Source organism: Malania oleifera, chromosome 8, assembly GCF_029873635.1.
Source record: "Malania oleifera isolate guangnan ecotype guangnan chromosome 8, ASM2987363v1, whole genome shotgun sequence".
Lineage (NCBI taxonomy): Eukaryota > Viridiplantae > Streptophyta > Magnoliopsida > Santalales > Ximeniaceae > Malania > Malania oleifera.
The window spans coordinates 28,478,020-28,491,554 of NC_080424.1; the positions used below are offsets into that span (position 1 = coordinate 28,478,020).

Consider the following 13,535-nt stretch of genomic DNA (forward strand, 5'->3'; position numbering starts at 1 on the left):
AGTTCGACATCACCTATTAGGTAAATCAAAAGTAGCTTGTAGTCATTGCCCATCCCGACAGTTTCGTGTTTTATGCTCCTTTTGCGCTAGATCCATCCCAGATTTTGGTTTGCACATAGGAATATGAACGGTTCTGTGCAACTGGAGGTCTCGAAGAGGGAAGCGAAGAGGGAATTGCTATTCTGCATTTCTACGAACGAAGGGAAGAGCAAGAGCTAAAGACTCGAATTTCGATCACTTGAAGAGGGAAGGGAAGAGGCCAAAAGGGAAGAGCAAAAGTCAAAGACTAGCACTTGATCACTCGAGCTCTCGAAGAGGGAAGAGAAGAGGCCAAGAGGGAAGAAGGAAGAGGGAAGAGGGGAGTCGAAAAGGGATTTAGGAATGGGAATTGATGGGTGGAGGTGACTCCCTCAATCACTGATTGTAATTGAAACTCAGTGAAGATTACACTCAATTTTGCAAAATAAACACTCAATTGATTTCAATCTGAAAAATTACAGAGGAATTCAAAATACACTAATCTCTCTTCTCACTAGTTAATGTCTCTCTCTACACCACACATTACATTACACACACACGCATATCTATTTATAACAAAGCATCTGACGATAAGTGAAGATTATAATCAACAATGGTGGGCTGAAGTTGGTGAAGAGTTGGTGGCCGCTGATCTCCAATGTCAATAGAAGCGGCTGGTTGATGCGGCTGTCGACGACTCTAGTCAAGTTTAATTTTCAACATACCCCCTTAAACTTGACTCTTCTGGTTTTGTCATTTCAAGCATTGTCTTCATTATTGCAAAAATATCATGCTTGAGTAGTTTCGTGAAAATGTCAACAATCTAATCATACGTTCTGCAAGATATCAATTTCATTTCTTTCTTCTTGACATGCTCCCTGATAAAATGATATTGAGTATCAATATCTTGCTTCTTTCATGGAATACTGGATTCTTTGCAAGTGCAATCGCTGATCGATTGTCGATGTAGACTTCTGTGGGGTCATTTTGAAGAAATCTCAGATACTTCAGTACATTCATGATCGATATACCATGACAAACAGTTGAGTTGGCAACAACATACTCAGCTTCACATGATGACAGCGTTACGATGGGTTTCTTTTTTTATGACCATGTAAATGTTGTATCTCCCATGAAGAATGTGAATCCAGTCGTATTTTTTTATTTCATCAAAATCTCTTCCCCAATCACTATTTGAATAGCCAATAAGTTTGCAATCACCTTTTGATGAATAGAACATACCATCGGTTATGGTACCCTTGACACAAGTCAATACTTTTCTCATTATCATATAAGTTTGTGATAGTAACACAATAAGGCATACAAAATTAATCACAATTTATATTAAAACTCTTTTTATATTCTACTAGTAGAAACAAATAATATTTTAATAATATAGGGCACACAAAATTATATTATAATTACAATTTTCATAAGTTAAATATACAAATATTAGTTAATTTTTTATTTTAAAATTTAAATAATTTTTTATAATTTCTTATTATAGCATTTAAATAAAAAGGTTTTATAAATTTTAAAAATCTACACCAATTAAAATTAAACATGCGAGATTAAATTACAATACTTAGTTTAATTAACCAAAGTAATTTTTAAAAGGTCCTAATTCCCTCACTTTGTGTGTTAGGGTGGTGTCTACAAACACAATTTTTTGGAGGAGTAAAAAATACTAACATACCCTAAGGTTTGACAAAAATACATTGACCTATTTTAAGGTTTCAAAAATTCAAATTTGACCCTTAATTATTTTTAAACCTTTTGTATGATTTTAATCTTTTAGAAAAAAATTTGTCTTTGAAAGGTAAGGTCTCCTAAGGTCAAACTATGACCATCTAAGCATTCAACTATATCATGCAGATGCATACATTATTACAGACTAAATAATATTAAAAACTTAAATGCAGTTCAAATAAAATCAAATATGTCTTCTTATTTACTCTTCTAACTTCATGGAATGCGCCTAATTGTATAGGCTTTAAGTCCTGCAAGCTTCCATATTTGTTTCCTTATGTGTGTGTTGAATTAATTGACCTATTCACATGCTAAGAAACACACATAAGAAACATGTACTTTGTCAGCATCAAAACAGGGATGAGACTCAAAAAGTCAACATGTTCAACCGGATGGAATGGATGATGCAACTTGGAAAGAATTGGAAGCAAATGCCACTTCTACAATACGCTTGTGTTTGGCCGACGAAGTGCTCTATCATGTGATGGAGGAGGATTCTCCAATAGCTGTATGGCGAAAGTTAGAAAGCCAGTACATGTCCAAATCACTCAATGATAAACTTTTTCCTAAGCAGCATCTTTATTGGCTTAAGATGGTTGAAGGTTCAAACTTAGATCAACATATCAATGCCTTTAATCAGATCATAAGCGATTTGATGCGGGTTGATGTTAAGTTTGATGAAGATGATAAGACTTTGATGTTACTAAACTTCTTACCATCAACTCATACCTATGAAAATCTAGTTTCACTCTTACATGGGGAAAAGAGACTCTTGATTTAGAAGAGGTGACAAGTGCCTTATTCAATTTTCATCAAAGGCTAAAAATATGTGATGAAAGAGAAAGACTTGTGGTGAAAGGTAACAATGAGCATGACAAAGGAAAGTTTAAAAGTGGGTAAAGTCAAAAATCCCATAGTCAATCGAAGAAGAAAAAGGATATCCGGTGTTAAAAGGGGCATGTGAAATTGGAGTGTCCGGATTAGAAGAAAGGAAATGCTAAAAAGTATAAGGAGATTTCAAAATTAGCGAATGCAGTTCAAGAAAGAGATTCAGTTTGCAGTGATGGTGATGTTCTTTCGATTTCCTAGGGTCGGATAACCTTACGGACTCATGAATACTTGACTAAGCATGTTCTTACCATATGACTCCAAACAAGGAGTGGTTCAACACCTACAGGTTAGTAAATTAAAGTTTAGTTCTTATGGGTAATAATGTTTCTTATAAGATCATTGGCATAGGAAATGTTAAGATAAAAATGTTTGATGGTGCTATGAGAACCTTGAGCAATGTAATACATATACCGGAGTTAAGGAAGAGTTTGATAACACTTGGCACCTTGGATTTTAATGATTTTAATTATAATTCTGAAGGTAGGGTTATAAAAATATGGAAAGATAATCTGACGGTGATGAAAGGGTAAAAGCTATATGGGAATATCTACACATTGCAGGGGATTACTATTGTGGGTGGAGCTGCAGCCGTAGATACTGAATCTAATGAGACCGCCTTATGGCATATGCGTCTTGGGCATGTGGAGGAACATGGTATAAAGGAACTATAGAAGAGGAAACTCTTGAAAAGTATGAAATCATGTCAGCTGGACTTTTGCAAGATTTGTGTTCTTGGAAAACAAAATAGGGCAAAATTCAAGTCAGCTGTTCACAAGACGAAATGTATTCTTGATTATGTGCATTCCGATGTTTAGGGTTTGGTTAGAGTAGCATCAAGAGGAGGACATGTGTATTATATGAGTTTTGTTGACGATTATTCATGAAAAGTCTAGGTATACTTCATGCGGCACAAGTCTAATACGTTTGCCAAGTTCAAGTTGTGGAAAGTTGAAGTGGAAAACTAGACGGGGAGGAGAATCAAATATCCGAGGTCAGACAATGGGACTGAGTATACTAATTCTCAGTTTACAAAGTTTTGTGAGCAGTAGGGCATTAAGAGACACTTTACCATTCGCTGGACACCTCAGCAAAATGGTGTGACTGAAATGATGAACCAGACTCTTACTGAAATAGCTCGGTGTCTCAAATTAAATGCAGGGCTACCGAAGAAATTCTGAGCTGAGGTAGTTAGTATGACTTGTTTTTTGATAAATCGATCACTAAGGGCATCACTAGAAGGTAAAGTGACTGAAGAGGTATGGACAAGAAATGTAGTAGACTACTCCGAATTGAAGGTATTCGAGTGTCCAACCTACGTTCATGTGTCTAGTGAGGAAAGGTCTAAGCTTGACCCAAAATCTTGGCGTTGCATCTTTTTGGGATATCATAAGGGTGTGAAGGGGTACAAGTTATGGGTGAGCAAACGGTCGGTTCGGCCAAATTCGGTTAATTAACCAAATTAACCAAAAATTTTGGTTAAATAATACTACTAACCGAACGAACCGAACTGTTGGGCCTCACCGAACTGAACCCGACCAAATTTATTTTTTGGGTAATTTGGTTAACCGAATTTAACCGAGAAATAAGGGAAGGGGGGGAAGCCGGGAAGGTGTATCCAGATTCTAGACTGATGTGGAGGAGAGGTGGTCAGGGAGACGATTGAGCTCGAGTGAGCTTGACACCGATAAGGAGGAGTCGGGGGTGGTTCTCGGTGAACTGGTCTGTGCACGAGAGAAGAAAAATGAGAATGAAAGGGAGCTTGTGTGCTGGTGACGATGGCTGGTGATGGCAATGGCAATGGGTGCAGGCGATGGCAGTGCGTGAAGATGGTGGTGCGGAGCAGTGAGCTCGGGTGAGAGAGAGAGAGGCAGTGACTCAGTGAGGGCCTTCCGACTTCAAAGAGCAATGACTGTGTTGGTGATGATGGCCAGCGACGACGATGGCGACGGCGATGGTGATGGACACAGACGAAGGCATCGTGTGAAGATGGTGCCTGGTGGTGCAGAGGACCGAGCTTGGGTGAGCGAGAGAAAGGCAGTGAGGGCCTTATGAGTTCTAACTTCTGAGAGCAGTGAGAGTGTGAGACTGAGAGTATGAGAGGGAATAACTGAATAATCGGATTTTAATTTACTAATTTATATTTAAAATTTAATTAATTCATAAATCGGTTAATCGGTTAACAGAATTAATATTCTCTATTCACCGAACCGAAACCCGATTCACCAAAATATTGGAAAGCATAATCGAACCGATCGAATTGAATTTTTTAACCAAACCAAACCGACCAATTTCGGTCGGTTAATTAGGTTTTCCTCGAATTATACTCACCCCTAGTACAAGTTGTGGGATTCAGTGGAAAACAAGGTGGTGATCAGTAGAGATATAGTATTTGATGAGAAGGTTATGGTGAAGCGTACTCAAGATTGTGATGAACAAAAATAGGAGTCAAAAAGTTGGGACAATGATGAACATGTTGTGCAGGTAGAGTTGGAAGCTCAGGGCAACGTCAATGATCATGGTTCATTAGTTGCAGGGAGTTCCAACTCGGAAAACCAACAAGTTTACAATCTTCCCATACGGAGATCCAGATACACTATCAGACCACCACCAAGGTATGGGTTTGAAGGGTTAATGTCTTATGCTTTTCTAACCAATTGCAATGATCTAACTACGTTTCAAGAGGCAGTGCACGCGAGGAGAAAGATAGATGGATGGGTGTAATGATTTAGGAGATAGAATCACTACATAAGAATCAAACTTGGGATTTGGTGGAGCTTCCAGATAGAAAGAGACCGTTAGGTTACAAATGGGTATATAGGAAGAAGGAAGTAATTTCATAAAATGAAGGAGAAAAATTCAAGGCACAGTTAATGCAAAAGGGTATTCACAAAATAAGGGAATAAACTATGATGAGATATTTTCACCTGTGGTCCGACATACTTTTATTAGGATAATGTTGAGGTTGGTAGCCCATTATGATCTTTATTTGGAACAAATGGATGTGAATACGTCGTTTCTTCATGGTGACTTGGAGGAACGGATTTACAGCCAGAGGGATTCAGTGAACCAGGGAAAGAAAACTTAGTTTACAAGTTGAAAAAATCTCTTTACGGGTTAACACAGTCTCCAAGGCAATGGTATAAAAGATTTGATTCCTACATGATCAAGATTGGCTACAAAAAAGTGTGAGTATGATTGCTGGGTATATGTGAACAAGCTTAATGATGGTTCTCTTATTTTCTTGTTATTGTACGTCGATGGCATGTTGATAGTTGCAAAAGATTTAACTGAGGTAAATCAATTAAAAGGACTGTTGCATAAAGAGTTTGACATGAAAGATCTTGGTTCAGCCAAGAAGATACTTGTGATGAAGATTCTCTAGGACAAAACTGCAGGGAGGTTATGACTATCTCAGGGCGGTTATGTGCATAAGGTGTTTAAGAGATTTAGCATGACTGATGTAAAGCCGGTGTGTGCACCTCTAACGAGTCATTTTAAGTTGTCTACTGCAGATTACCTAAGTACGGATGAGGATATCTGAGACATGTCAAAGGTCTCCTACGCTAGCACCATGGGGAGTTTAATGTACGCCATGGTGTGTATGAGACCAGATTTGGCACATGCTATAAGTGTGGTGAGTAAGTTTCTCTCTAATCCAAGAAGACAACATTGGGAAGCCATCAAGTGGATTTTAGATACTTATGAGGTACATCGAATTATGACATCATGTTCAGCAAGCAACAGGGTAGTCCTTCAGTTATGGGGTTTGTAGATGCTAATTATGCAGGGGATATGGATGACAGAAGGTCTACAACGGGTTATGTCTTTACCCTTGTAGGAGGACCTATATGTTGGAGATCCATGGTTCAATCTCTGGTAGCATTGTCTACAACTGAAACTGAGTATATGACAGTTGCCGAAACTGTAAAGGAAGCCTTATGACTTACCAGTTTGGTCAAAGAGTTGGGCTTATAGCAAGACGGGGTTGTGTTGCATTGTGACAGTCAGAGTGCTATTTATGTAGCGAAGAATCAAGTGTATCATGCTAGAACCAAACATATTGATGCGAGGTTCCATAAGGTTCAAGAGTTGATTACTTCAGGTGAGCTTGTATTGGAGAAGGTTCACACGTCTGAAAATGCAGCGAATATTTTGACAAAGTCGGTCACTAGTGAAAATTTCAAGCATCACTTGAAATTACTCTATGTCTATAAGTGATAGAAGGGAGACAAACCCAACTGAGCGTTCAAAGTTCAAGGTGGAGCAGTCAGATATGTTTTTTGGATTCTCCTAAGGGGCATATAATCGTTAAGGTGAAGATTGTTGTATTTGTATGTGTGGTTCTTATACTTAGGGCTCATAAACAAAGGAAGAAGAAAAACATATGGAGTAAGTGGTGCTGCACAACAGGGACTCGTCGACAAGTAGATATCGAGAGATCCAAGAGTTCAGAGGCTCTGAGATACCGAGAGTAGGAAATCAGAAATCTGAAAACTTGTCTACGAGTGGCCATACTAGTCGACGAGTGGTCTTCTGTGTCTTGTCAATGAGTGCCCTGTTCTTGTCGACGAGAGCATCTAGGCTATGAGAAAGAATTTGAATTTTGAATTGGAACGTTGGAGTGGTTGGGTAATTGGACGGAAACCTCCAAGGGGTCAATAAATATGTTGTTCTAGGCATATTTTGAGACAAAAGAGAGATCAGTGTGAAGTGTAGTGTGTACTCACAAATTTCTTAGTGAAATTCTTATGCCAATTGATTCCGTGGATGTAGGTTTTGTCGAACCTCGTTAATTCTCATGTTAATTCTTGTTGTTTCTTATTTTTTTAGTTGTGTTTCATTTACTTATTGTGTTCTACTTATTTCGCCGTGCATCCTATATCCAATAATTACGTGCCCTTCAGAAGTAATTTCGAGTTAAGGAAAGAAGTTTGGATACACAAATTTGCTTAGAGCAAAAAAATACCAGTAGCAAAAAAACATTTTATAGACACCTTTCTTCATAATTCTTCTTTCAATAAATCTTTCCTTTTTTTTTTTTTTTTTTTCTATTCCATCATCCTTTCTCTTATTTGATCCTCATGTCTCCCTATTGTTAAAGAACTCATTATATATAGTCAGTGAAGAGGATATATATGAATAGCGATTATAGTTTAGTTAGAAATGAAAAATGGATGTACCAAACTTGGTATATGGTAGTTACAATTGTGTTTAATTACTATTGTTAGCTAAAAGCTAACAATATATGGGATTATTATTGACCAAGTTCAAGTGAAGATCAAATACCTCTAGTTAGATTTATTCTTTTACTAAGTATGGTGGACCTTTGACATAAAAAATTATATACATAATATATAATATATATAGGGAATTTAAAATAATGAAGGAAAAAAAGAACTTATAAGTAAAGGTTCCATAATTTTCTAATTTTTTAACACATAAATTTATAAAATTTAAAATTTATAAAATTTAAGGGTCATTTAATTGTGGAAAATTATTATTTTTTTTCAATTTTAATTTCTCAAATGATTAAAAAAATGCAACATATTTTTTAGTTTTTGAAGATTTGTATTAAAACCATAGACAATAAATAAAGAATTTGTTTAGTTTTGAAAAGTAAATTTTATTTTTTTATTTTTGATTTTAAAAAAATTACAAAATCACACCCGTTTTTCAATTTTTTCCAACTTGAATAAGAAATAAAAATTTATAAAATAATGAAAAGATATTTTCTAATTTTCCTAAACAAATTTTTAAAAATTTAAAAAACAACTAGGGTGATGTCCTTATAATTACTTAAAAAATAAAAAATAAAGTTATTTTCTATAAGTAAATAGTATCAAAATATTTTTTAGTTTATAATTTTTTAAACAAATGTTATAAAATAAAAAAAATAAGATATTTATATTTCTGTAATTTAAAAAAAAATAAAAAAATGTTTTCCATTCAAAAATTAAAACCCACATCACCTTAAATCGCACCCGCTTGATGACCCCATAGGCGCGCCATTTCATTGGCCGGTCTCCTCGCAGCTGGTGTTCGCGTTTTCTTAATCTTCTTACCATTCCCAAGTCCCAAATCTTCCGGAGAACATTGGAGATGTTAGCTTCGACAAATCCATGAATTCAGGTAAATCTCTGAATTGCAAAACCTGCCCGCCCATTTCTACGAATCCATCAATATTTCCTCGTACAGATTCATCCTTTCATCGCCTGGATTCTCGGGGAAACCTATGAAAAGGGATTATGCACTTTTTGTTTGAAACCCCGCTGGTATTTTCATGAAGTTGATAGGTTCATGGGAGTTTACCATCTGGGTATCAATATATATTCAACAAATGCGATTATTTTTCTGGGATTCAAAGTTCTGCAAAGTTAGATATGAATTCCTGCTGATAGGCCAATCTTGTAGACAATTTTCTTTTTACATTATTTCTGGCAGCACATGTTGTCGTTTTGAGTGTGCTTATTATGATTTAAACCAATTACCACTTTGTAACAGATTTTGGCTTATCAATTCCAGCCGAACTCGAATCCGTTTTGCGGCTGAGGAAACCGGAGCTTTTTATTACGAAAAGACCCTGGCTTGGTAATGTTCCTATTGTGTGTTGGCGTCTTTTTTTTTTTTAAAATAATTTTCTTAAAATTTTATTTCCTACACTCTATGCGTTTTTATGCCCTATTGCGTGGTCGTTTTATATGTGAAATTTAATGTTTTTTGGAAACTAGAACTTGAGTGTTTCTTACTGTATTTGGGAGTTTACTTTTCCAGATCTTTATGGAGTTAGAATTAGACCTGTTGCGCCTTTTGGAAGCACAAGTAGTAAACCATTTGTTGATCCAGCACTCATACACAGGTGCTTGCCTGATGAGTTGCTCTTCGAGGTATTGTTTTTATGAACTTGATACGTGTGAACTCATTGTAATAATCTATGCTGTTGGAAAATACTTGTTATCGTGAAGTCAAATTTTTAGCTACTAATTATAATTCAACTTCTTATTATCATGATGGAAATTTGTTAGCTGGTAATTTTAATTCAATTGTCCTTTTTCCTTTTTTTTTTCCCATTTCACTCCTCTAAGAAAGAATGTTATGTTCTCATGAAAAGTATGAAAATTGGATTGCATCTTCTTTACATCAACCTATGCTTTAATTGTTATTTGTTCCACAGCTTCTGAGGACCTGTGGCTCAAATATTCTGTTATATTGACCAGCGAACAATCTGGAGCTTTTAGCTTTTGGGTTTTGTGGGGGAGAAAGAGAGAGGTGTTATAGGGCAGCAACTGACTCTGATATTATTGGGTGATTAGGGTGTAAAAAAAATCAATGTTGTCATGAATGTGGGATCATTTTGTTAAAATCATTTGAGTTACTTAGTTGGCATCTGGTATGCTACTTTAGATGTAAGAGAATAAATCTAACAAATGCATACTGGTTTAATATTTACAGTATGAATTCTGTCTATGCAAGGCACGCACCAATGTTTTTTTCTTTACTAACTGCACACTGTGATGTGCTATTGCCTCTTCTTTGTCCTACAAATTATCATTATTTTTAGGTTTCAATCCATAATTTTTATATACTTGTGTTGCAAAGAAAGAATAACAAAATAGATAGCAAAATATTTTTTGTTCAATAACTTTAATGTTCTAGAATGGAAATTGTATCACATTTAGGATTGTGCATTATGAGTTGAGGCTTGTGGAGCTGACACAAGATGAGTGTTAACAATGCTACTTGGAATAGCGAAGAGCAATGTTTGCATGTAATTATACAGAAAATAAATTTAGTTTTGTAACTATTTATCTCCTGCTCAAAGCTGGTTGCATTTGATTGAAACTTTATATACTCATCAGAAAACAAATTCTGTTTCACCATTACTTTATTCAGTTCTATAAACTCAGTATTGTATAGCACGTAGTTTTGATGTCATAGCAGGTGCTATATTGCGCCATGTTCCATGCAATTATAAAAGTTTTAGGCTGTCCTGTGCATGTGCATGGATTCAAGTCTTTACAAATAATGCAAAGGAATCAAAGGAAGAAACATGGATTCAAGTCTTTACAAATAACCCAAAAATGATGCAGATAAAAGAGATAAATAATATCCCAGTTAATGCAGTACTAGACAAGGAAATTAAAAACAATAAGAAGGGTGGAGATGGATCTGATGCAATGAAAACTGATGATGATGGTAAGAGCAAATCTTCTAAAGGTAAAGAAAAACTGGTTGATACTGAAGCTGATTTGAGGGACAACAAAAAGAATAAAGGAAAGGAAATAGCCCAAGATCAAAGCTCTGGACTTGAGGGACAACATGCTAATCTATCTAGAACAGAGTACCAAAAAACTCTGGCCAAGACACAAAATGCAGGTGGTTCAGGTATTGTAAGGAGAATAAAAAAAAGATCTATGAGTGTAGGGGCCACCATAAGACAAAGAGGAGAACAAGTTTGGAAGCCTAAAAGGGACGGGGACCTTCTTCCCCAATGTGGAAAATGAAGATGGCATTTTGGAATATCAGAGGCTTTAATAAGGCTCTGAAGCAGAATGGAGTACTGGACTTCATTCGGAAGAATAAAGTAGATGTTTTGGGTCTCTTAGAAACCAAACTGAGTATGAATACTCTTGATAATCTGATGAAGATCGTGAAGAAGAAGAAGAAGGAGAAGAGGAAGAAGCTCAACAGAGGGTTTTTTCTTTTAGTTTTTCCCTGTGCTCGGCTGGGCGCAGCGCCCCTTTGCTGTGTGCAGCTCCCCCATTTTGTCTTTCATGATCAAAATATTTTTCGAGGAAGTTCAAAGCTTATTTTGTCTTTTGAGAGTTATTTTCAGCATTGGCATCAAATAAATAATTTCAGTCTTCATAGAGCAGGGAGAATTTTGGTGCTATGGAACCCTCAAAAGATTCAACTTCAAGCTATTGAGTACAGTGCTCAGGTAATTCATTGCAGTGTTAAATGTCTAACTACTTTAAATGATTTTCGAGTTAGTTTTGTGTATGGCTTTCACACTATAGTCAACAGAAGAGAGTTGTGGAGGAACCTTGTTCAAACTGGTATGGATTGCTGTCATCCTTGGATTGTCATGGGTGATTTTAATAATGTGCTAAACTCAGATGAGAAATTGAATGGTGTTCCTGTTACAGCATATGAAACTAGGGATATCAGAGAGTGCTTTATGGAAACTGGATTAATGGATATTAATTCTTCTGGCTGCTTTCTAACTTGGTCAAATGGGAAGACTTGGTGCCAGCTCGATAGAGTGTTGGTTAATAATGAATGGAACCAGACTAATTTGGGTGTTCATGCTAACTTTCAGCTTCCAGGTATATTGTCAGATCACTCTAACTGTCTGGTTTCTTTGTTTGATAGTAATGGCATGGGGAGAAGGCCATTTAAATTCTTCAACATGTGGACAGATCACTATGACTTTATGGAGACTGTTAAAAAAGGGTGGGGAATTAAATTCAGAGGATGTAAAATGTTTCGGCTGGTGAAGAAATTGCAGGCCATGAAGTCCCCTCTAAAGAATTTGAATGCACTACACTTTTCTCATATTTCTACAAGAGCAGAAAAAGCTAATGAAGAGCTGTTGGAACTTCAAGAAAAATTACACAACTCTCCTGAGGACTTGGGGTTCCAGATGCAAGCTGAGATAAAGAGGGACAGGGCCATGAAGCTAGCTGAAGCAAACAGGAGTTTCTTAAGTCAGCAGGCGAAAATTAAGTATCAAATGAACAGTGACAAAAATACCTCCTTTTTTCATTCTTTGATGAGGAGGCATGTAAAAAGAAATCATATTGTTTCACTTATCAAAGATAATGGGGATCCTACTACTTCCCAGGATCAAGTGGCAGAGGAATTCATTAATTATTATAAGAATCTCCTTGGGACTGAGGTTGAATGCACTCCTGTGGATCCCCAAATTATTGGCCAATGCCAATCCCTAAGTAATGAACTAGCTCAGCAGATGATTCTTCCTATTACAGAAGAGGAGATTAAAAATGCCATCTTCGGTATTGGAAATGAAAAATCTCCAGGTCCAGATGGATTTACTTCGTGTTTCTTTAAGAAATCTTGGGGTATTCTTGGTAAGGAGGTCACACGTGCAGTGCAAGAATTTTTCAGGAATGGTAACTTGCTTAAACAATTAAACCATACAGCTATTGCCCTTATTCCAAAATCTTCTCATGCCTCCTCAGTCCAAGATTTCAGACCTATATCATGTTGCAATGTAATTTTCAAAGCTATATCTAAAATCATTGCCAATAGAATTTCTCCTTGCCTTGGCCAAATTGTGAACCCTGCGCAGTCTGCATTTGTGGGATAAAGGAGCATGATTGAGAATATATACCTTGTGCAGGAATTGGTTAGAAAATATGCTCGGAAGAGAATATCTCCTAGATGCATGTTGAAGATAGATTTAAAGAAAGCTTATGATTCTATTTCTTGGAAATTTCTCAAGGAGATGCTTGAACAACTAAATTTTCATGAAAGAATGATTAATTGGGTTATGCAGTGCATTACTTCAACATCCTTCTCTATAGCTCTAAATGGGAGTTGCTATGGATTTTTTGAAGGCAAAAAGGGACTCAGACAAGGGGATCCTCTTTCCCCTATTTTATTTGTAATTTGCATGGAATACCTTTCTAGATTGTTAAAATCTCTGGAAGCTTACCCTGAATTTCACTTCCACCCAAAATGTCAGGAATTGAAGATTTCTCACCTAGCCTTCGCAGATGATTTGGTTTTGTTTTCGAGGGGGGATATTTCCTCGGTTCGGTTGATCATGGACTGCTTGAGGAAATTCTCAGAGTGTTCTGGTCTTGAAGCTAATAAACTGAAATTCAATATTTTTACTGCAGGTATTAGAGATA

The 13,535-nt window shown here is 36.4% G+C and overlaps 1 protein-coding gene across 2 annotated transcripts in view; it reads left to right on the forward strand.

The window, feature by feature from the left end:
• The first annotated feature begins 8,617 nt into the window (after nt 1-8,617).
• LOC131161952 (F-box protein 7) overlaps nt 8,618-13,535 on the forward strand; it is a 39,181-nt gene continuing 34,263 nt past the window's right edge. The window contains exons 1-3 of one of the 2 annotated variants that reach the window (XM_058118006.1): nt 8,618-8,787; nt 9,160-9,246; nt 9,430-9,542. In XM_058118006.1, coding sequence (XP_057973989.1) covers nt 8,778-8,787; nt 9,160-9,246; nt 9,430-9,542 — 210 coding nt within the window. In that variant the 5' untranslated portion in view covers nt 8,618-8,777. Of the gene's footprint in view, nt 8,788-9,156; nt 9,247-9,429; nt 9,543-13,535 lie in introns of both variants that reach the window. The other variant, XM_058118005.1, reaches the window with a different exon arrangement.